At 43.9% G+C, this 23,473-nt stretch overlaps 1 protein-coding gene, 1 non-coding gene and 1 pseudogene across 3 annotated transcripts in view; 2 read left to right on the top strand and 1 right to left on the bottom strand.

Annotated features, from left to right (window-relative positions):
• DCAF7 (DDB1 and CUL4 associated factor 7) overlaps nt 1–22,714 on the bottom strand; it is a 36,742-nt gene extending 14,028 nt beyond the window's left edge. For both annotated transcript variants that reach the window (XR_002726719.1, XM_023194017.1), the window contains exons 1-4: nt 22,318–22,714; nt 3,146–3,304; nt 2,322–2,433; nt 1,833–1,951 (exon numbers count right to left, since the gene is read on the bottom strand). Coding sequence is in view for 1 of the 2 variants with exons in the window: in XM_023194017.1 (XP_023049785.1) it covers nt 1,833–1,951; nt 2,322–2,433; nt 3,146–3,304; nt 22,318–22,455 (528 nt within the window). In the remaining variant the exon portion in view is untranslated. The remainder of the gene's footprint in view (nt 1–1,832; nt 1,952–2,321; nt 2,434–3,145; nt 3,305–22,317) is intronic.
• On the top strand, nt 684–1,303 carry LOC111527616 (annotated as a pseudogene).
• LOC111527617 lies at nt 7,640–7,743 on the top strand. Its single transcript, XR_002726721.1, has one exon. It is a non-coding gene; the product is annotated as a U6 spliceosomal RNA (small nuclear RNA).
• Nucleotides 22,715–23,473: the final 759 nt, after the last annotated feature.

Here is a 23,473-nt window from a genome sequence, read left to right as displayed (position 1 = left end):
GAAAAGATTTATGGGGATTTTCTAAAATCACTGAGAAGAATGCTTTGATTAAAATGCAATTGGCTGGGCGTGGTGGCTCACGCCTGTAATCCCAGCACTTTGGGAGGCCAAGGTGGGTGGACCACCTGAGGTCAGGATCACCATCCTGGCCAACATGGTAAAACCCCATCTCTGCTAAAAATACAAAAATTAGCCAGGCATGGTGGCGGGCACCTGTAATCCCCGCTACTCCAGAAGCTGAGGCAGGAGAATCACTTGAACCTAGAAGGCAGAGGTTGCAGTGAGCCCAGATTGCACCATTGCACTCCAGCCTGGGCAACAAGAGGAAAACTTCATCTCAAAAAAAAAAAAAAAAAAGCAATCACAAACAACTCTCCTCAGTTTTCCCAATAAACACAGAAGCATCACCATCAAAGTAAAATATATTCCATTGCCTCCATTGCCAACAGTAATGAACGTATAAAGATTTAGGATTTTATAAAACATTTATAAAGACAAATGGATAGTTAGGTTTGTCTCTCAGAAACTTTTTTCTCTTCCTGTCTCTCTTCCTTCCTCCCCAAATCTAATCTATTTCAAGATAAGTATTACTCTAAAGTTATTTTTTAATTACATCAGTTCCCAGCTCCTCTATAAGAGACTTCATTATTAAAAAACAGCAACATCAGGAAAGGAAGTTCCAGGGCCCGTGCTGGGAAAGAGGTGGGGGGACCAGGGGAAGACTCAGGGTGCAATGGCAGCGCAAATTCCAATTGTGGCCACCACTTCCACTCCCGGAATAGTCCAGAACAGTAAAAAGAGGCTGGCCAGCCCTTCCCACGATGGCAGCAGCGGCAGGGGCTATGGCGCGAGTAAGAAGAAAAAAGTGTCTGCCTCCAGCTTTGCGCAGGGTATCAGCATGGAAGCCATGAGTGAGGATAAAGTGGTGCTCTCTGAGTTTAGCACAGGACCTGTGGAAAAAGCTGCCAAACCTTTGCCATTTAAGGATCCCAACTTTGTACACTCTGGCCCTGGTGGTGCAGTTGCTGGTAAGAAGAACAGAACCTGGAAGAACCTGAAACAAATCCTCGCTTCCGAAAGGGCATTGCCGTGGCAACTGAACGATCCTAACTACTTCAGTATTGATGCTCCTCCATCCTTTAAGCCAGCTAAGAAGTATTCTGATGTTTCAGGCCAACTACACAGACCCCCAGAGCAAACTGCGGTTCAGCACCATTGAAGAGTTTTCCTACATTCAGAGCTGCCCTCTGATGTCGTCACCGGCTACCTGTCCCTGAGGAAGGCCACAAGCATCGTCCCCTGAGCCCGAGAAAGGGAGATGAAATGGAAAGTTGTTTCAAAAACAGACTCTGGACTCGTGATTTTGTTTCACGGAAACAAACTCGTCCTGCTGTCAATCTGAAAATGCCAGTGCTGTGCCTTGGAAAGAATGTTTGGCTTTCATTTAAGGGTTTTTTTGAGTGTGCGTTTTCCCTCCAAGTGTGATATTTCCTGCTGAATTAAATTATACTTCAGTTGTTGCCTCAAGTAAAGGTGTTTGACAAGAAAATACAATAACTATACTTTTCATTTAAAAAAAAAAAAGCAACATCTAGCATGAAAAGAACAATGACAGACTGTATACGTCATTTACATTAGCCAAAAAAAGCATTAGTTTACAATAGTGTTGTTTTCCCGTTTTTGATACATTACTATTGTCAATTTAGGCAAGAAGATGTTATGTTACGATTTTCTACATAAATTGCAGAACAATGAGAGAACAATCTGACCTCTTCCTGTGCGGAAGGCACAGGAAGCATGTGAGGAAAGATGAAATGGAAAAGCATCATTACCTCTTTGTCATGGGCGATCAGTTGGGTCTTCACGTGGCCAGACACAAGATTCACTCGCCCTAACACCTGCCCTGTCTCCAGCCCCCAGATGGTGCACGTTGTATCAATGCTTGAGGTACCTGCAAACAACCAGTGCAAGTCAGGGCTGATGGGACCAGGCAAGCTTCCCACCTGTGTCTACTCATCTGCTTGGCCCAGGGAGCAACAAACCATAAAGACTACAGAAAACAAGATGGTGGTTATCGGCAGAGCCACAGAGGAAGTCAGGTATTCAGTTCTCACCATAAGACCTTAGATTCTAACTGGAGGGACAAGATCTACACACACAGAAAGCTCACCCACACAAAAGAATTAATAAATAACCACATTCCATGCCTAGCCTACTTCCCACAGAGCCTCGTTCTAGGATGATGCATGGCCCAGTGTGACATCTGAGAAAATGTATTTTGGCTTCTTCCAGCTGAAATACACACTCCCTAACTCCCTTACCTAAAAGATAAGGATCCACCTCATTCCAGTCAAAGGAGGTCAGGGGAGCACAGAAATCAGAGTTCTTATTATTGTTTAGCAAACACTCCAGCCTGGTCTCTGTTTCACCAACCTGAAGGAAAAAGAATTTTAAAAAGAATCAGCCAGTTTTATCCTCATAAAAAGTCTTTAAAGAAATCCCTGTTTAGAAAATATCTTAGCAAACATAAGACATGAGGGGAAAATATTTTTATCAAAAACAATAATAAACCCAGGACTCCCCAAATGCTACTTTTTCTTTTACTTTCTCCTCTGCTCAGCTCAGCTTTGTTTTCTACGTTTTCATCCCTGCATCTTCCTAGAGGAGAGGTCTTCTCACCTTGCCCAGCCTGGAACCTCTACACAGGTGTACTAAGGCCGTGCCCATGCTACAGAGGACGCTGCTGCGGATGAGCTCAGCTGAGGGCAGAGGGAAGCCTCCAAGATCTACTCACACACTTTATCAGAATCAATGGCCTGGTATTTCATTTAGTTTACTCAAAAATACCTTGGCTGCAAATAGAACATAAGTTCCCAAGTATTCCCACCTCCACTGAAGGCTGTCATTGTCACCTCGGGTTGACTGAGCTGACTGCAGCCAGCAGCCAGACTTCATGGAATCTTGACTTGATTTACTAGAAAATCTGCTGAGCCAAATGAGGTCAGTCCATTTAAGTTTTGCTTGCTTATCCCGTGCTGCAGTGACACTTGCTGCCTCTGACCCCATCTGTTCTGTGACTTCTCACTGCTGACAGCTGAGGCTGAGAAAGCCCACTTGTCTGGCTGCTAATAAAGCATCCGCTTACCCTCCACACACGGAGATAGTCGCCGCTTGTTGCCAGTAGGTCTGGATAGACGCCTTTTGTATCAGGGATCCACATGAGCTTTGTGGTGGGGTACGGGTGGTCAAAGGTGTTTCTGCAAATAAACTCTGAACTCTCCTCATCTAAACCAACAAGCTGAACCTGTAACATGCCAAAGTTGAGCCACATAAGTATTTGTGAACAGTATAGCAAATACATTAGATCCCTGGTCAGTGACAGAGGTTTTTTTTTTTTTAAGACAAGATCTTGCTCTGTTGCCCACGCTGGAGTGCAGTGGTGCGACCACAGCTCAATGCAGCCTCCATCTCCTGGACTCAAGTGATCATTCCACCTCAGCCTCTCAAGAAGCTGGGGTTAGAGGCATGCACCACCATGTACAGTTAATTTTGTTCATTTTTTGTAGAGACAAGGTCTCACATGTTGCCCAGGTTGGTCTCAAACTCCTGGGCTCAAGTGATCCTCCCACCTCAGCCTCCCAAAGTGCTGGGATTACAGACATGAGCCACCATGCCTGGCAAGTGACAGAAGTCTTGACACTGTACTACACTAAACTGCCGAATCAAAAACAATTGCCGTGAGGGCATCTAGTCCAACCATCCCCTGGCAGACAAGGACACCCAGACTCAAAGGGGTGGTTATGCTCAATACTGCAAAGCCAACAGGAGACAGAGACAAGATTTGATTACAGGTTTTCTGATTCAAGTACTGCATTCTTGACACCAACTACATAAGTGCACTCTCTGCCAAGCCAGGCACACCTTCCCCCGAAACCTCTGAGGTATTTGAAAATGAACAGGGGTGGTTTTGGCTGCCACAATGACTGGAGTGCTGAGGACATTTGGTGCTCAGGGGCCGGGAATATGAATATGTGCAATTTCATTAAACAAAGTAATGCTCACTTAAAAATCCAACAGTGCACAACCCTCATCAGCCCCAAACTCAACACTGGCTCATTATGTTTACATATAAAGGTACGTCAAATGACCGTTTAAGAGCCCAAACCAAGCAAAAAAAAGTGGGCACCATTGATTAAAGTCCCACCTAGCTCTGATCACTTTTTCTTAGAGTCAATTTTAGCCCACCATTAACTTCCAATCTTTGCTGTCAAACTCGATCTGGCTTGGTGGGACACTAACTGTACATTTGCTTATGAACTTCCAACTGGAAGATGGAATGGTGGGAATATTTGGTAAAGATCTGCAATAAGGGGAAAAGCACTAACCAGACAACACAAAACAGAATTCTTTCTACTCATCTTTCTGACTTCAGTCTCAGACACCAGTATCTTCCACACATTTTTTTCCCCCAAAGTTAAGTATAGTTGCATGCAATAAAACCCACTCAGGTGTACAGTTAAATGAGTTTTGGCAAATGTACAGTTGTATAACCCCCACAGTAAGATATAAAACATTTCCATTAACACAGAAAGTCCTCCCAGGCTCCTCTGCAGTCAACCCCTTATACCCACCCCAAGTGGCCACTGATCTATGGCTTTGTCTCACCAAAATGCCACATAAATAGAATCAGATGGTCTTGAGTCTTTGGTCTGGCTACTTTCACTCAGTACACTGCTCTTGAGATTCATCCATGTTCTTGTGTGTATCAGTAGTTGCTTCTTTTGTTACTGCTGAATAATATTGCATTATGTGCAACCTGGCACTCTATAATTTTGGTTTTGTTTTTGAGATAGGGTCTCACTCTGTTGCACTGGTTCGAGTGCAGTGGTGCAATCATGGTTCACTGCAGGCTCAATCTCCTGGGCTTAAGCAATCCTCCAGCTTTAGCCTCCCCAGTAGCTGGGACCACAGGCATGTGCCACCACACCCAGCTAATTTCTAAATTTTTTGTAGAGATGGGCTCTCCTTATGTTGCCTAGGCTGGTCTCGAACTTCCGGGCTGAAGTGATCCTCCTGGCTTGGCCTCCCAAAGTGCTGGGATTACAGGAGTGAGCCACCGTGCCCAGCCAATTTTGTATGTCCTAGTTAAGAAATCTTTGCTTAATCCCAGGTCCCAAATATTTTTTCCTATGTTGTCTTCTAAAAGTTTTCTAGTTTTAGGCTTCATATTTCGGTCTCTGAGTCATTTCAAGTTAAATTTTTATATGGTACAAGATATGAATCAAGGTTTACTTTTTGTTGTTTTTCTTTTTGAGATGGAGTTTCACTCTTGTCGCCCAGGCTGGAGTGCAATGGCACAATCTTGGCCCACGGCAACCTCCACCTCCTGTATTCAAGCAATTCTCCTACCTCTCTGCTTCCTAAGTAGCTGGGACTACAGGTGTGTGCCACTACGCCCGGCTAATTTTTTAGTATTTTTAGTAGAGAAGGGGTTTCACCATTTTGGCCAGTCTAGTCTCGAACTGTTGACCTCAGATGATCCACCTGCCTCGGCCTCCCAAAGTGCTAGGATTGCAGGCGTGAGCTACCACTCCTGAACAAGGTTTGCTTTTTTACATATGTCTGCCTGTTCCAGCATCACCGGTTGAGAATTCTTTCTCCTTTGAATTACCTTGAACCCTTTATTGAAAATCAGTTGACTATGTATTTGTTCATCTATTTCTGGACTCTATTCTGTTCCATGATCTATTTGCCTATCTGTTTGCTAGTAGGCAAAATGTCTTGATTATAGTAGCTTTCTAGTAAGTTCTAAAATCAGATAGTGAGTTCTCCAACTTTGCTGTTCTTTTTCAAAATTGTTTTGCTATTCTCTACTTTTGCTTTTCCATGTACATTTTACAACCAGCTTGTCGAATTTTACAAAAAGCCTGCTGAGATTCTAATTGGGATTCTATTTATCGATCAGTTTGGGGAGAACTTACATCTTACTAAAAATACTAAAAAATTAGCTGTCACCCAGGATGGAGTGTAGTGGCTCGATCACAGCTTACTACAGCCTTGGCCTCCCAGGCTCAAGTGATCCTCCTACCTCAGCCTCCCAAGTAGCTGGGACTACAGGTACAAGCCACCATACCCAGCTAACTTTTGTATTTTTTGTAGAGACAGGGTTTTGCCGTGTTGCCCAGGCTGGTCTTGAACTCCTGGGCTCAAGTAATCCACCCACTTTGGCCTCCCAGTATGCTGGGCTTACACATATGAGCTACTGCTCTTGACCATGAAACTGTTTCAAATTCCATTTCCAATTGTTCATTGCTACTGTATATAGAAATACAATTGATTTTTATACATTAATCTTGGCTTCTATAACTTTGCTACATTAGTTGTTAGTTTTAGTAGCTTTTTTGTAGATTCCTAAGGATTTTTCTATGTATATTCATAGATCTTTTCATCCATCTGTAACTCTTAAAAATCCATATGACTAAGTCTAAATATTCATTTTATAGAGCACCCACATACTTTCAACAATCATATAACTATTAAGGAAGATAATGTATAAAGACATAAAAGGAGACAAAACCCAGTGTCCTAAAACACTTAAGATAGTAATGCAAGTAATGTCACAAGGTAATACATGATTGGCTTATTTATGACACAGATAATAATAGATAACAACTGAGAGGAAAGAGCAATGATTCAAACAGGGCACCTGAGGAAAAGAGGAGTTAGCATCTGAGCAGAGTCTTCAAAGGAGAACAGGAAGGATCTGGGTAGGCAAATAGGAAAGGGAAGGGCAACCCAGGTAGCTGGAACAGAAGGGTCATGCATACAAAGGTGGCAAACTAAATGACCCATTTGGTAGCAGCAAGCGGGCCTGTTTGAGAGAGCCACGTGGGAGTGCAGTGGAGATGCGGCTGGGAAGGTGTGCTAAGGGAGGCTGGAAGGCCCCAAAAGCAACCATGGCCTTCTCCCGATGAAGGTGTCTGAGAAGACAGTGGTATGATTACAAGGCCTCTGAGGACCACACATCTGGTAGTGCTGAGCAGGACAGACTGGATCAAGCAGGTGGCTGGAGGCAGGGAGCTCAGAGGGGAACAGGGGAAAAATTAAGGGTCTATGGTGACTGATAGTGAGAATGGCAAGGGATAACCAGGAATGGCCACGAGAGGGACTGTGACCAAATGAACAGTTTTTACATGGAACTAAAAAGTTGGCCTTCTGACCTTTGTAGAATTTTTTTTTTTTTTTTTTTTTTTTTTGATACGGATTTTCACTCTTGTCACCCAGGCTGGAGTGCAATGGCATGATCTTGGTTCACTGCTACCTCAGCCTCCTAGGTTCAAGCGATTCTCCTGCCTCAGCCGCCCAAGTAGCTGGGATTACACACAGATGCCAGTGTGCCCAGCTAATTTTTTTTGTATTTTTAGTAAAGATGGGGTTTCACCATGTCAGTCATGCTGCTCTCAAAGTCCTGATCTCAGGCGATCCACCCGCCTTGGCCTCCCAAAGTGCTGGGATTACAGGCATAAGCCACCACGCCCGGCCAGAAAATATTACATAAAGAAGGAAGATTCTAGATGAAACATGGAATTTTTGGTATCAGCCTTTGTGGAGGAGAAAGGGAAAAAAAACCCAGATGAGAGTGCTTGCTTCAGCAGCACACATACTCCAATTGGAACTATACAGTGGTTAGCATGGCCCCTGCACAAGGATGACACGGAAATTTGTAAAGTGTTCGGTATTTTTACAAAGGATAAATGCTTGCGGCAATGGACACCCAATTTTCCAAGTTGTGATTATTACGTATTGCATGTCTATACCAAAATAGACACACCTATTATGTACCCACACAACAACAATGACGACGACAATAACATGAAAGGCTAAATTCTCAGGCTCATCAGGCAGAATAAAGAATAAAACCTCTGAAGCTGGGTATGGTGGCTCACACCCGTAGTCCCAGCACTTTGGGAGGCCAAGGCGGGGAGTTTGAGACCAGTCTGAGCAACATGGTGGAACCTCGTCCCTACAAAAAATACAAAAATTCGCCGGGTGTGGGAGTGCATGCCTGTAGTTCCAGCTAATTGGGAAGCTGAGATGGAAGGATGGTTTGAGCCTAGGAGGTAGAGGTTGCAGTGAACTGAGATCACGCCACCACACTGCAGCCTGGGTGACAGAGCTTTTTTTTTTTTGTCTCAAAAAAGGAAGAAAGAAAGAATAAACCTCTGATGTAGATTGTGAGCCAGATATTTCATTTATATATTCATTCAAGAAGTATTTAGCGGACAGCTCCTAGGAGTCAGGCACTGTTTTAAGAGCTGTGGATACACCAGGGAGCACCCCAAATCCCTCTCTAACCTTGCAGATAACACTGTGAAGTTCAACTGGAAGAGAAAATGCCTTTCAAGTCATCAGAGATGTCCTCCCAAGGTTCAAATATCCAATCTTGTGAGCATTTGCCACTTAGGATTCTCTTAGCCTAACAAGGCTTTCTACCACCCAGCCCTAACTTACCTTACATTCCACCTTCATTTATCTAGTCACTGTTTCCCATCCCTTTCCTTACACTCCCCTCTATACCTGTAAAATCCTCATACCTCCTTTCCACTGACCCAAATCCTGCCCAATGTTAGTACAGCACTTAATCGGGCTTCTAGGGCTCCCTACTTACCACCTGCTAGCTGTAACACTTTGGATATGTTACTTAACTCTGCTAATCTTGTTCCACGATCTGTAAAGTGAGGATGTTCACAGTACCTACCTCGAGTTGTACATAACAGCTCTATGTAGAACTGTCTTACTCAATATATGAGCTTTGAATATTATGACATCTCACCTCCTTCATAAGGCATTTACAGTCTTCCTGGTCCAGTGCTATTTCTTTCAGTGCTTATCTCTACCATCTGTTTGGTGACGAATCCCACAGTGCCTCATGAAAGCACTGACATTACTGTCTTACGCTATTTCACTTAGTAAATGCCTTAAATATAGGCCTGTGTCTCACTTCTGCTTGTACTGCCTACAGCAATGGTTTTCCAACTTAGCTATCAGACTTGCCTGAAGAGGTTTACATTCCTAGGCCTTCAACTCCAGCCTAAGATTCCAATTCAGTAAGTGTCAAGTGAGGCCCAGGACACTCTATTCTTAGGAATTCATCACCCCTGGTGATATGATTTCAGCTAAGTTTGACAATCTCCACACAACAGTACCTAACCTAGGACAGAAGCCAGGAAACAGCTGAGATTCAATCTTTCATTGACCTTCTCAATGCTTTCAGAAGAGGTAATGACTTAAATTTTCAATTTGATTCAAGAAAAAAGCCATCCTCATTGTTCAGAAAAGGTTCATGAAATTCAAGTTCTGATGTAATTTTTAAAAATGATTTTCCCCAATTAGGAAATTAAAACTTTTTCATTATAATACTGCCCCCCCACACACAAAAAATTAAAATTAAAATCCCACCACATAAAGATAACCATTCATTTTCTTTTTCCCCTGGTTCTTTATAGTTTTTAAGTATTTTTAAGCATTACAGAAGTAATTTATACTAACTGTAAATAATTAAGATACCAAGTATAGTGAATTAAAAGTGCAAGTCCCGGCTGGGCGCGGTGGCTCAAGCCTGCAATCCCAGCACTTTGGGAGGCCGAGACGGACGGATCACGAGGTCAGGAGATTGAGACCATCCTGGCTAACACGGTGAAACTCCGTCTCTACTAAAAAATACAAAAAACTAGCCGGGCTAGGTGGCGGGCGCCTGTGGTCCCAGCTACTCCGGAGGCTGAGGCAGGAGAATGGCGTAAACCCGGGAGGGAGGCGGAGCCTGCAGTGAGCTGAGATCCGGCCACTGCACTCCAGCCTGGGCGACAGAGCAAGACTCCGTCTCAAAAAAAAAAAAAAAAAGTGCAAGTCCCTCTTTCAATGCCACCCCATCCTTCTATACCAGTAATTGCCGTTTGGTTTGATAACTACTTCCAGATCTTGCCTACAGATTTACAGATAAACAATTTTTCTTTACGTAATTATATTATACTATTTTGCAACTTGCTTCCTTTACACAATATATCAATTTTCTTATTGTTTTTTCTTCTTCTTTTTTTTTTTTTTTAGATGGAGACTCACTCTGTCACTCAGACTGGAGTGTAGTGGTGTGCACTCTTAGCTCACTGCAACCTCCACTTCCTGGGTTCAAGTGATTCTCCTGCCTCAGCCTCCCGAGTAGCTGGGATTACAGGTACCCGCCATCACACCTGGCTAATTTTTGTATTTTTAGTAGAGACGGGGCTTCACCATGTTGGCCAGGCTGGTCTTGAACTCCTGACCTCAAGTGATCTGACTGCCTCGGCCTCTCAAAGTGCTGGCATTACAGGCGTGAGCCACTGCACCTGGCCTGCAGCTGGGATTACAGGCGTGAGCCATCACGCCCAGCCCGTATGTTTAACATGTAAAATATTTCCTTTTGTTTCAATATTTTTGCCTTGAATTTTATCTGATGTTAATGTTATCATGCCTTCTTCTTTATAAAAAGAACTGCTTCTTGTTACTATATGCCTAGTGCTTCTTCATTCATTCCTTTCTGTTTATTCCTTTCTGAAGTTCTACTAAGATTTAATTTTTATTAATGTTAGCTTTTTTTTTTTTTACTAACTTTTTTACTAGGTAATACATACACAAGGCCCAAATTCTGAAAGGCACAAAAGCAATTATAGTACAAATTAGGGCCACTACATCCCAGTTCCTTTCCCTGGAGAAATCAATGTTATCAATTTCTTGTGTATCCCTTCCACACACAACCATGTATGAGTGTACATACATATATGCATACGCCTTTTTTAAAACACAGGTGTTAGTTTACTCTTCTATATATTTTTTCCACTGAATATTTATTTTAAAATGTTCCATATCAGTACATGAAAACTTAGCTCATTCTTGGCCAGGCGCGGTGGCTCAAGCCTGTAATCCCAGCACTTTGGGAGGCCGAGACGGACGGATCACGAGGTCAGGAGATCGAGACCATCCTGGCTACACAGTGAAACTCCGTCTCTACTAAAAAAAAAAAACTAGCCGGGCGAGGTGGCGGGCGCTTGTGGTCCCAGCTGCTCGGGAGGCTGAGGCAGGAGAATGGCGTGAACCCGGGAGGCGGAGCTTGCAGTGAGCTGAGATCCGGCCACTGCACTCCAGCCTGGGCGACAGAGCAAGACTCTGTCTCAAAAAAAAAAAAAAAAGAAAAAGAAAACTTAGCTCATTCTTTTAACAGCTGCATAGAGGTAGCATAATTTATTCAACAATTTCCCTAATAATATTTTCATATTTTTCTCTTACAAATAATGCCAAAATGAATATCCTTGCACTTTAGTCATTTCAACCACGTGAGTATAGCTGTAGGATGAATTACCACTAGCAGAACTACCAGGTGGAAAATAATGCCAATTTAAATTTTGATAGCAACTGCACAGGAAAGCTACACATATGTATATACACACACACACAGTAGATTACTAAGGTTTTTAATTTTTCCTAATCTAACTGAAACTCCACTATTTTTTTTTTCCTTACGAGGTTCAATTCTTCATATGTTCAAGAATCATTTACATATCCTTTCTGGAAACTGTTCATATCTGTTTCCCTTTTTCTAGTGGGTGACTGGTCTTCTGGTGATTTGCAGATCTTTATATGCAGATCTTTATATTAAAGGATTTGTTCTTTGTCTGGAATGTTACATGTATTTTTTCGGTTTGTCACTTATCTTTTGCCTTTCCTGGGTTGGTTTTGTTACAGAGATTTTATTTGTATATAGTTTACTTCTACTTTTATGGGTTTCTCACACCAAGATTCTCCCATGTTTTACAGTTGAATGTTTACATCTTCTTATTTATCTGGAATTCTGGTACAAGGCTTTGTTTGTTTGTTTGTTTTTTAGATGGAGTCCCACTCTGTTGCCCAAGCTGGAGTGCAATAGTGCCATCTTGGCTCACTGCAACCTCCGCCTCCCAGGTTCAAGCGATTCTCCTACCTCAGCTTCCCAAGTAGCTGGGATTACAGGCACCTGCCATCACGCCCGGCTAATTTTTGTATTTTTAGTAGAGACAGGGTTTCACCATGCTGGCCAGACTGGTCTCAAACTCCTGACCTCAGGTGATCCACCCGCCTTGGCCTCCCAAAGTGCTGGGATTATAGGCGTGAGCCACTGCACCCAGCCGGTACAAGGTTTAAGGTAGAGATCCAATTTTTTGTTCTGGTTTAAATACTCATTATTAAAATATATATATATATATATGTGTGTATATATATATATTTGTGTGTGTATATATATATTTGTGTATATATATATATGGAGTCTCGCACTGTCACCTGGGCTGGAATGCAGTGGCGTGGCACGATCTCGGTTCACTGCAAGCTCCGCCTCCTGGGTTCAAGCAATTCTCCTGCCTCAGCCTCCTGAGTAGCTGGGATTACATGCACCTACCAATATGCCCGGCTAATTTTTTGTATTTTTAGTAGATACGGGGCTTCACTATGTTGGCCAGGCTGGTCTCGAACTCCTGACCTTGTGATTCGCCTGCCTCAGCCTCCCAAAGTGCTGGAATTACAGGCGTGACCCACTGCACCTGGCCTTAGAAATATTTTTTCTTCATTTCATATCACTTTTAGCAGACTACATTTCTTTTTGTATTCTGAGTTCATTTCTGGACACTGTTTATGCATCAGTTCTTACAGTATCAAATGATCTTTTTATTATATCTTTGCATTATGTTTTAATATCTGGTGGGTGGCTCCCCCTCTCCATCACTAGTCCACCTTTTCAGAAGTTTTCTGACGATGTGTGCATGTTTGTAACATTTGTCTGTAGAAACAATTAGTTTGCCTGGTTCTAAAAAACCATTATTAAAAATCTGGAGTATTTTTGGCCAGGTATGGTCACCTACGCCTGTAACCCCAGCACTCTGGGTGGGGCAGGCAGGAGGACTGTTTGAGGCCAGGAGCTCAAGACCAGTCTGAGCAACATAGTGAGATACCTATTGATTAAGCCCAGGAGTTTGAGGTTGCAGTGAGCTATACTCATACCACTGCACTCTAGCCTGGGCAACAGAGCGAGACACTGTCTCTAGAAAAAACAACTATGGTGTTTTAAAGAGGGATCACCTTAAGTTTAGGAACACTGACATCTTTAGGACACCAAGCTTTACTATACAAGAAAAGGGAATACCTTCCCATTTTTCTTTGTTTTTTTTTTTTTTTTTTTTTCCGAGACGGAGTCTCGCTCTGTCGCCCAGGCTGGAGTGCAGTGGCTGGATCTCAGCTCACGGCAAGCTCCGCCTCCCGGGTTTACGCCATTCTCCTGCCTCAGCCTCCCAAGTAGCTGGGGCTACAGGCGCCCGCCACCTCGCCCGGCTAGTTTTTTGTATTTTTTAGTAGAGACGGGGTTTCACCGTGTTAGCCAGGATGGTCTCGATCTCCTGACCTCGTGATCTGCCCGTCTCGGCCTCCCAAAGTGCTGGGATTACAGGCTTGAGCCACCGCGCCCGGCCCCCATTTTTCAAGTATTGTTTTGTGTTCCCCAGCATTATTATTTCCATATAAACCTCACATATGCCTAAGTATATCCCCAAGTATTTATAGCAGCACAATCTACAGTACTTGTACATTCCTAGACATTGCTCCATGGCCTTCTGTCATCAAATGTAGGTAGCCTAATTTCTTTACCCCCTCTTAAAGAAGACTTGATCATTTTGCCTGAATGTCCAAATAATTCCTTCTTCATCATTAAAACACAGAAATGTTTCTAGGGATGCCAGGCTCTGTGCCAGGCCTGCAGTCCCAGCCCTTTGGGAGGCTGAGGTCAGTGGATCGCTTGAGCCCACAGTTTGAGACCCACCTGGGCAACACGGCAAAACCCTGCCTCTACAAGAAATACAAAAATTAGCTGGGCGTGGTAGTGTGCAACTGTAGTCCCAGCTACTCGGGAGGCAGAGGTGGGACAATCCATTAAGCCTAGGAGGTCAAGAGTGCAGTGAGCTGGGATCATGCCTCTGCACCCAGCCTGGGCAACAGAGTGAGACACTGTCTCAAAACAAAACAAAACACATGAAAAATAAGATAAATTTTTTAAAAAAGAAATTTTCCTAGGAAATATTTCAGTGCCAACTGTTTGGCGCCACTTTTTCTTGAGATAGAATTTGAACTTATCACTTCAAATCTTTATTTCTACGTTCTTTAACCATATATTTGAGTTTGTTTCATTTCTTTGGTCCTCGTCTTCAGGGACACCAATTATACTTAAGTCAGATCTCTTTTACTTTCTGCATCTATTATGTTCTAATTATTTTCTCTGATTTCATTTTTCAATCTGTCCTCCCTATCCTTTACTGTTTTCAGCACTGTGTGTTCATCTTTATTCTGTTTCTTTCTTTCTTTTTTTTGAGACAGTCTCACTTCATTGCCCAGGCTGGAGTGCAGTGGCACAATCTTGGCTCACTGCAACCTCTTCTTTCTGGGTTCAAGCGAGTCTCCTGCCTCAATGTCCCAAGCAGCTTGGATTACAGGAGTGAACCACTGTGCCCCGCCTTTATTCTGCTTCAAATGTGGCTTTTAATTCTGTGATAAGTTTAGTTTTCTCTTCCACTACTTTCCTGTGTGCTCTGCCAGCTGATGTTACATTTTTCTCTTCACCATGCCTTATTTTACCCAATCCTCTACATCTCTGCTTGAAGTTCTGTATTTTCTTAAGTTCTTTGAATTCACAGTGGTAAGACTGGCCATTATTTTTCAACTAAGCGAAAAACAGCTTTTTAGTATGGGTACTTTACCTGCCACTTATTTTCCATTTTGCCCCCATCCTTTCTTATAGTATCTTTCAGTAGCTACTGTGCTGATTCCATTTATTTTGTTTCTTTCTTTTTTTTTTTTTTTTTTTTTGGTTTTGAAATGGGGGTCTCACTCTGTCATCTCAGCCGGAGTGCAGTGGCAAGATCTTGGCTCACTGCAGCCTTGACCTCCTGGGCTCAAGTGATCCTTCCATCTCAGCCTCCTCAGTAGCTGGGACTACAGGTGCACGCCACCACACCTGGTTCATCTGTTTTTTCTTTTGAGATAGAGTTTCGCTGTCACCCAGGCTGGTGCAGTGGTGCAATCTCAGCTCACCACAACCTCCGCCTCCAAGGTTCAAGTGATTCTCCTGCCTCAGCCTTCCAAGTAGCTGGGATTACAGGTGCACATCACCAAACCTGGCTAATTTTTGTATTTTTAGTAGAGATGGGGTTTCACCATGTTGGTCAGGCTGGTCTCAAACTCCTGACCTCATGATCTGCCAGCCACAGCCTCCCAAAGTGCTGGGACTACAGGCATGAGTCACTACGCCCAGCCCTAATTTGTTTTTTCTTTTTGAAACAGAGTCTTGCTCTGTCACCCAGGCTGGAGTGCAGTGGCACAATCTTCACTCGCTGCAACCTCTGCCTTCCAGGTTCAAACTATTCTCCTGCCTCAGCCTCCCGAGTAGCTGGGATTACAGGTGCCCACCACCAAGCCCAGCTAATTTTTGTATTTTTACTAGAGACACGGTTTCACCACATTGGCCAGGCTGGTCTTGAACTCCTGACCTCAAGTGATCTGCCCACCTTGGCCTCCTAAAGTGCTGGGATTACAGGCATGAGCCACTGCACCTGGCCAATTTTTGTGTATTTTTGTAGAGACAGAGTCTTGCTATGTTTTTCAGGCTGGTCTCAAATTCCTGGCCTCAAGTGATCCTCCCACCTTGGCTTAATGAGGGAAGTTCTTCCTAGATGATCTCAAGGAGGACTATGTTTCAAGTTAGTAGAAACACAGGAAGCCTTTGCATCTCCTCAGCCAGTGAAGTCAGGTGCCACCAAGCTGCTCACAACTCAATGTCTCCTCCAATAGCCCTCATCTAACAGTTCTAGAGAAGATGACACATCTATATGTCTCCTTTTAGAGCTTAGCCCCCCTCTTACCCAACATCTCCTATGGGGCTTGGGGAAGCTCCTGATGCCAGCCTGTGTACCCTCTTCTGTCTCAAACAAAGGAGTGACTCTGCCCATCAAAATCCTATTTTGGAGAATTGCACTCTTCTCAGTTTGGAATCTGCAGCCACAAGTATTTCTCAACATCTTCTTGTTTGCTCTTCATTATACTGCTGTCCTTCCTTATATATTACGGACGGATAAGAAGAATTGTATCTGACTCTCATCATCCTACTGTTGACATTTAGGTCTTTTTCTCTCTACTTTTTTCTCCACAATCTTCCCTGACCCTTGCTAAACCTCTTCTGTCTCCTACCTCCACTGCCCTTCTGCACCATTGTTTTGCAACCCTTTACTCCAATATGATACAAATCCTCCTGAAAAGGCTGTGAAGCGGATCATTTTTACTCATTTTTGAACTGTGAATATTATTATGCATGATGTCTCCTAGTAAGCAAATATAAAATACTCCTCGAAGGCATGACCGCATCTTCACTTTTACTACTTTCATGAATAACAACATAAATTACACATTATTTATATTATATATATACTATATATACCATATATATTTATACCATATATATACACCATATATATATTTATACCATATATATACACCATATATATATTTATACTATATATATATTTTTTTTTGAAAGTCCCATGTCTACCTTGTTAGTATAAGCTCCTTGAGGGAAGAAACTGTGTATTCCACTTTATTTTATTTACTTATTTTTTTTGAGATGGAGTTTCACTCTTGTTGCCCAGGCTGGAGTGCAATGGCACAATCTCGGTTCACGGCAACCTCCACCTCCCAGGTTCAAATGATTCTCCTCCCTCAGCCTCCCAAGTAGCTAGGATTACAGGCACGCGCCACCACGCCCGCCTAATTTTGTATTTTTAGTAGAGACAGGGTTTCTCCATGTTGGTCAGGCTGGTCTTGAACTCCCAACCTCAGGTGATCCGCCCACCTCCACCTTCCAAAGGGCAGGGATTACAGGCATGAGCCACTGCGCCCGGCCATATTCCACTTTAATACACACAGTGCTAGTGCAGAAGATGAAGGTGAATGTGTGTATGTGAAGGTAATTTTTAAAATAAGCTCCCAAGTTATCCAAATCAACATAACACTCCAGTCACTGCAACATTTTCCCACAATTGTTAGTAAAACAAAAATCAGCTAACACAATATTCTGAGAATATATGCTAGCTTTTCTTGGTCTTTTCTACTTGCTTTCTCTTCAAGCCTCTTCCTGACTGATTACCAAGGACCAGTGCCTGCAGGTACCCAAGGTCCTGCCTTATTAAACTTTAAGATGAATTCTGGCACAGCAACACGTTTGCCTTGTGGCTCAGAGGCTGACTAGACAGCTTTGGCAGCAAGACCTTAGGCAAGCCAGGCTACCTACAGAGCATAGATTCACTCCTTGTTCAAGTGACAGCATCTCCAATAAGTTTATGTGAACAAGATTAGGACAAAAAGCAATAAAGTGGCACTTTTAAAAAAGCATTATCGTTTTTACCCAGTGGTCTCAACAGGGAATGAGTCCCCTCACTGTCTAGAAAAAGGAGGAAGTTAAAACCAGAAGAGTTTTATGTCTTAAATTCCCCTGCTGACAGTCTTGACAGGGACTCATGGAACACTGCAACATTCTAAATATCTATTAAAAGTACTGATGTGTACCAAAACACATTGTGTTTACTCCTGCCAATCTCGCACCTACTAACAAAGCCACAGATGGTTCCCCAGTATCATCATTGTGCCTAAAACACACAAGTATGTGTTCAATACACACCAGCTGAATTAATGAGCAAATGAATGACAATCCTGAACTGCAAATACCAAGGTGAAAAATTAAATACCAGAGTCGACATAATTATGCACCAAACATACAAAGTAATTGTATTAAAAACCTCAGAGGAATCAACACAGGCTGGCAAGGTGAGCATGCCACCCACAAGGTGGTCATGCCACCCAGACTCACTACCAGGATTCTCCAAAAAGCATCAGATATACCTACAGTCTGTCCTCAGAACCTCAAAAAAACTCTCTGGATGCTAAATCTTAGAGCACAAGCAGTCAGTCAGTTAAATACTGGGGCAAACTAAATCCCAATCACGCTGCCATCTTTACTCAAAACCAATCCTGAAACATGCACTTAAGTGAAACAGAAGCCCAGGAACTGCTACCCAGCTTTTCCCAATAAAAGAGGGGCAATAACACCCGGGCCTAAAGACCAAATATATTGTCAAAACACAGGAGAAATGCCAAATTCTTATATCTGACTTACTGTAGGTAAGCCCGGTAGAACAAGAGAAAATGAATTTAAACTATAAAATTACACTACCTGAAGTCTGACTACAAGAAGCTGCTAGACTACAAAATGAGTTGGGTTGAAAGAGATCAAGGAATTTTTCCCCCAGTCTTTAAAAGGCAGAGAATGAAATAATGACCTTTTCAGCTACCTTTCTGACCTCTTATTCCTGAATCCTCTCTGAAAAATACAAAAGTTAAATTTACTAAACAGTCATATAATTCTCTTTGGTTATATTTCAATTACAGGTACAGTAATGATAATGATTAAATAACAGCTAACATCTCTATATGGCCCGGGTGGAGTTTCTAAGTCCATTACATATATTAACTCATTTAATCTTTGAACAAGGTAGATGTTATTATTTATTGCCCTAATTTTACAGATGAGGAAACTGAGACACAGAGGATAACTTGCCCAAGGCAACAGAAAACTGGGAAGTGGCAGGATTTAGATAACCCAGGCTAATCACAGAGCTTTTTTCATCGGTGAAGTTGGATGGAAGAGCAGAGCCAATGTTTAGGAGCATGCAGACACAAAAAGATCAGATTCCTGCCTCTGGCCAGCAAATGCCAAGGTAGCTCCAGGGCCATGTTCTGAGAGTGCCATCTGACCCCTTAACCACTAGTGTGTCTGTCACCTATCTCCAAGTCTGTTAACTTCAAGGGTGGAGCCCAGGAATGTGCAGCTCCCTTGGGATTCTCACACACTAAAATTTAGAGAACCTGTTGCTCCAACACCAATCCTCAAGAGACCACAACAAAAGAAGGTAGAAACATAATAACCAATAACGATGCTGTTTTTTGAGACAGGGTCTAGCTCTGTCGCCCAGGCTGGAGTGCAGTGGCATGATCTTGGCTCACTGTAACCTCTGCCTCCTGGGTTCAAACTTTCCTCCTACCTCACCTTCCCAAGTAGCTGGGAGTACAGGCAGATGCCACCATACCTGGCTAACTTTTTAATGTTTTTGTACAGTCAGGGTTTCTCCATGTTGCCCAGGTTGGTATCAAACTCCTGGACTGAAGTGATTCTCCCAACTCGGCCTCCCAAAGTGCTAGGATTACAGGTGCGAGGCACCACGCCCAGCCCTATAAGGCGGCTTTTTATTTCAGGTGTATTTGATAGAATCTGTTTCTTTACTCTGCAATAATTCCCAAATTTATTCACACGAAGGAACACCTGGAAGTCAATTTCTTAAACTGTTGATAGACATAATTCTATGGATCAACTAGGAACAATTTTACGTTAGGAAAACATGAGTATGTTAATACCAAATTTTAAAATTTATAACCATGTTTTCTTAGTGAATGTCTCCACACTAAAAAGATGACCACTTCTAGCCTTTTTCATCAAGGTTAATTTGCTGTGTCCATTTACTTTTTCCTCTGCTGGTGACCACTATCCATGGCAAGCAGGAACCAATGGTCTAAAAATTCCAACCAATAATTCTAAAGTTCCTCCAAATTACGAAGTCGACCACCTCTTTGGCAGGGCTTCTCACAAACTTAGCCTCAGAATCACTGCTTTAAGGCAGGATTTGCTGCTCACCAACCACTAGACATAATCCTGTCTCGCAGCGTTTCTTAACCTGGGGTCTGTGAACTTGAATTGGAAAATCACGCCCATATTTCCATTCACCTCCAGCTAAATTTTTTTTATTTCCTTCAATTACAAATGGGGCAGGTGCTCACAGTGGCATGAGTATCTGTGACTTTGCCAGCAAGAGAAATATTTTTTCCCACCACGGTGCAGTTAAGCATCTTGAAATACTGTTTACCCTTGTCACCACTTCAAAATTACATTAATGACTACACTGGATGGTGTAAATCAATACGTTAATTTATTAAAAGTACATATGACTACATCACCACTTCTAAAAACATGTTTATATCTGTAGCGCAACGTAAGTGGTTTCTTTTGTAATTCTACGTGTTCTATGCATTTGAAAACATAACTATGAGAAGGGGTCTATTGGTATCAGATGATCATAGCACACAGAATTTAAGAACCCTGACCTACTGATAGGTGGAGGCACAAAAATGATTTTAAGACAGCACATTGCCTACATCATGTGAGTTAAGATATAGCTAACTGCTTACGCTGTTGATAGTGGGGTTATTAGTTTGCATTTCACTGCTAAGCCATGCTACCTATGTGCCTGGAACAAAGAGGAAGCTCCAGAGAGTTGCTAAAAGAAAGGACAAACTGGGGTAGAGTTCCTGCAACAGCAGTTTGACTACTCCCTTGATTCTACCAGCAGCCTAACTGTGGCTCAGTTTCTCCTCTCTGGAGAATACGAGTAACTATTGTTAACCCCGTGACGCTGGAAAAACTTACAAGAAAAAAACATTAATTTGTGTGAAAAGACTTAAGCTCTCTGAAAGACATACTTTTTTATTTTCCACGTGTATCCTTAAACAATAGTTCTAGTGGTCTTAATTTTACTAACACGGTGTCCACATCAGAATCTTGAATCCCATTCCCAGTTCAGCTGTCCACAATGGGCCATAAGGAAGAAAGAAGCATCAGAGGAAAGGAAATGCAGCTCTATCTCGCCCGGGAAATGGGTGAACTTAAAGATCAGTGCATATTGCTTGGATTTGTTTGTAAATATGTTCATGTATGTGTAATGTCTGGACAATGAAAATCCATCACTTTCATCAGCTTCTCAAAGAGGACTCCAAAGAAGACCTACTCTACAGAAACGTGCTCCTGAAAAACTGTAAACAAACTGTAATATATTCAAATTTCTTTTTTACAAGACCCTCAATGTAAACCAGAACCCCTTCCCTACAGCAAACTGTGGGTCACAGATAATAAAACAGGCCTGTGCAACACCTCACAGCTAGTCAATAACCAGACAGGACCCACTCCTAGACCACCTGGCTTTTTTCCCTCTGCATGAGCCTTGTCACTGAACAGTTTTCTTCTTCTTCTTCTTCTTCTTTTTTTTTTCGTATTTTAGTAGACAGGGTTTCACCTTGTTACCCAGCCTGGTCGCAAACTCCTGAGCTCAGGTAATCCGCCCGCCTCGGCCTCCTAAAGTGCTGGGATTACAGGCGTGAACCACCGCGCCCAGCCAGTTTTACTCTTCTTAAATCTGATGTTCATGGCATACAGCAGTAGTGGCTTTAAATATCACTAGCCACAGCTTTCAGTTGCTCTGATCGCTATCATTCAACTTTGAGTAAAAGAAAGAAAGCAAAGAAAAGTCTTCCAACTGACTTACTCAACTTTCAAAGATGAGTTTATGTTGCAATGCCAGTTTAAAAGCTCCCCTACGACACCGTGCTTCTATAAAGGATTCTCAAATTGATGAATGTCCAGCAAAACCTACTACTAAAGGTCACACAACTGTACTAGCATGAAACAAGCCAAGAGATAAGGCCCTGTCATCCTGTGTTCAGGAAACAACGGCGGGATCATGCCACAGGCCAAGATTTCCAAAGAGATTGCTTTAGAGAGAATGGTTATCAGGAAGCAAGAGCAACAGTAATTCTGGCAGAAGGGCTAGGATCCATCAGTACCCGGGGGGTGGGAGTAGGGGGCGGGGAACCTTGTACAACAGATCGTCTTAGTAGAAATCTAGTGTGGCCAAGAGTGCACGACCGCCAATAGAAGCATCTGCATTTTCCTTCACAACTACCACTCCCTCTTCCCTTCCCCGCCCACCAACGAAAAAATGCGGCAGGAGTGGAGAGCACGGGAGAAATAAATGGAGTATCTTTGGGGCGTAAACCCGGTTTTAAGACCTGTTTCCACCACGAAATAGCTGCCTGACCCAGGCAAGTCACAAAACCGTGACTCAGTTTCCCCACTACACTGCCGACTACACAAGAATGCTGCCGGGATTAAATGAGACAGACAACGAGTACGAAACCTTCAGCACAGGGCCAGACACTGGAACCGCTCCATGGCCCTAAGGCGAATCCGCAGGAGGGTCTGGGGCCTGGGCTCCGGCCCGGAAAGGGCGCTCCCAGGGCCCGCTCCCTGCCAGCTGGGTTCCGAGGCCCTGCCCGGCCCACCTTGTTGTTGTACTCCTCCACGAAGCTGCCCAGCGCCAAGCGAAAGCGCTTATCGGGCCGCACACTCCAGTTCATCGCGTAGACCGTCCAGGGCGCTTCATACTTGTAGATCTCCTTCCGTTTGCCGTGCAGGGACATGGTGGCGGCGGCGCCGCAGTACGGGCCGGGTCAACAGTGGGCTGCGACGGGCGGGGTGCGAGTCGGGCGGGGAGCCGGGCCTGAGATCTAAGAGTCCAAAGGGAGGAGGGGCGGGAGCGGGCAGGAACGGCCTACCCCGGAAGCGGGGATGCGGCGACAAACAACGACGACGACCGAGCCCGACCCCTAGTTTCAAACCAGCTTGGGCACCGACGACAACCACCTTCCGTTTCGGGACGCAGCCCCGCCCTCTTGGAACGGAAGCCACGGGACCCCTGCAGCGCCACCGGCCGTTGGTTGCCTGACACGTCCTTTCGAAAGGATTCTTTCTTCTCGTTGGTTATTGCAGCCGTAGCGTGTGAAATCTCCTCGTTATTGGGTTAAATGTTTGTCATTGCAACTACTCGCCCCGCCCAACTCTCGGAGGCAGGCGCTTTGGCAGCCCCAAAGGTCATTGGCTGACCAAGATGTCAGTCAGGCAGATAACGGCACAGTGCGGGTGGTGGGGGCGTGGGTGGCCTGGAGGCGAGCGTGCTGGAGTAGCGGGCCTTCAAGTTCTAGGCCAAGTGTCTGAGCGTGAAACCGTCTGTGACCTGCGCTGACCTGTCCTCTGCTGCTGCTGTTCTGAGCGGCCTTTCCATGCTGTCGAGTAAAAGTACAATTCTGCCTTAGTGGAAGACCTGCTAACTTTCACGGGACCGAGCCCCGCGGCCTGGCAGCCTGGCATGTGCGCAACGGGTACCACCTTCGTGCCCCCTCTCTTCCCAAGACCCCTTTAACCCGAAAGCTGCTGTCTTCGGGCCTCAGGGCCAGGCTTCAGGGGCGCAGATGCGCTCAGGGCCAGGCCAACTTGAGTCAGGCCCTCCCGTGCTTTCCTGCAGGATCTAGAAATGTCCCCGAATTCTGGGGTAGGCACCGACCTGACCAGCTTAGCTCTGTTTTTGTCGGTTCCCATCCTGTACCCTCCCCGCCGTGGATCCCAACGCAAATGCTAATCCAGCCCCAAAGGTATCTGTGC

The sequence above is a fragment of the Piliocolobus tephrosceles genome, chromosome 16, assembly GCF_002776525.5.
Source record: "Piliocolobus tephrosceles isolate RC106 chromosome 16, ASM277652v3, whole genome shotgun sequence".
Taxonomy (NCBI): Eukaryota; Metazoa; Chordata; class Mammalia; order Primates; family Cercopithecidae; genus Piliocolobus; species Piliocolobus tephrosceles.
The sequence above is the reverse complement of the archived record's forward strand: the minus strand, read 5'-3'. Positions and strand labels throughout refer to the sequence as shown.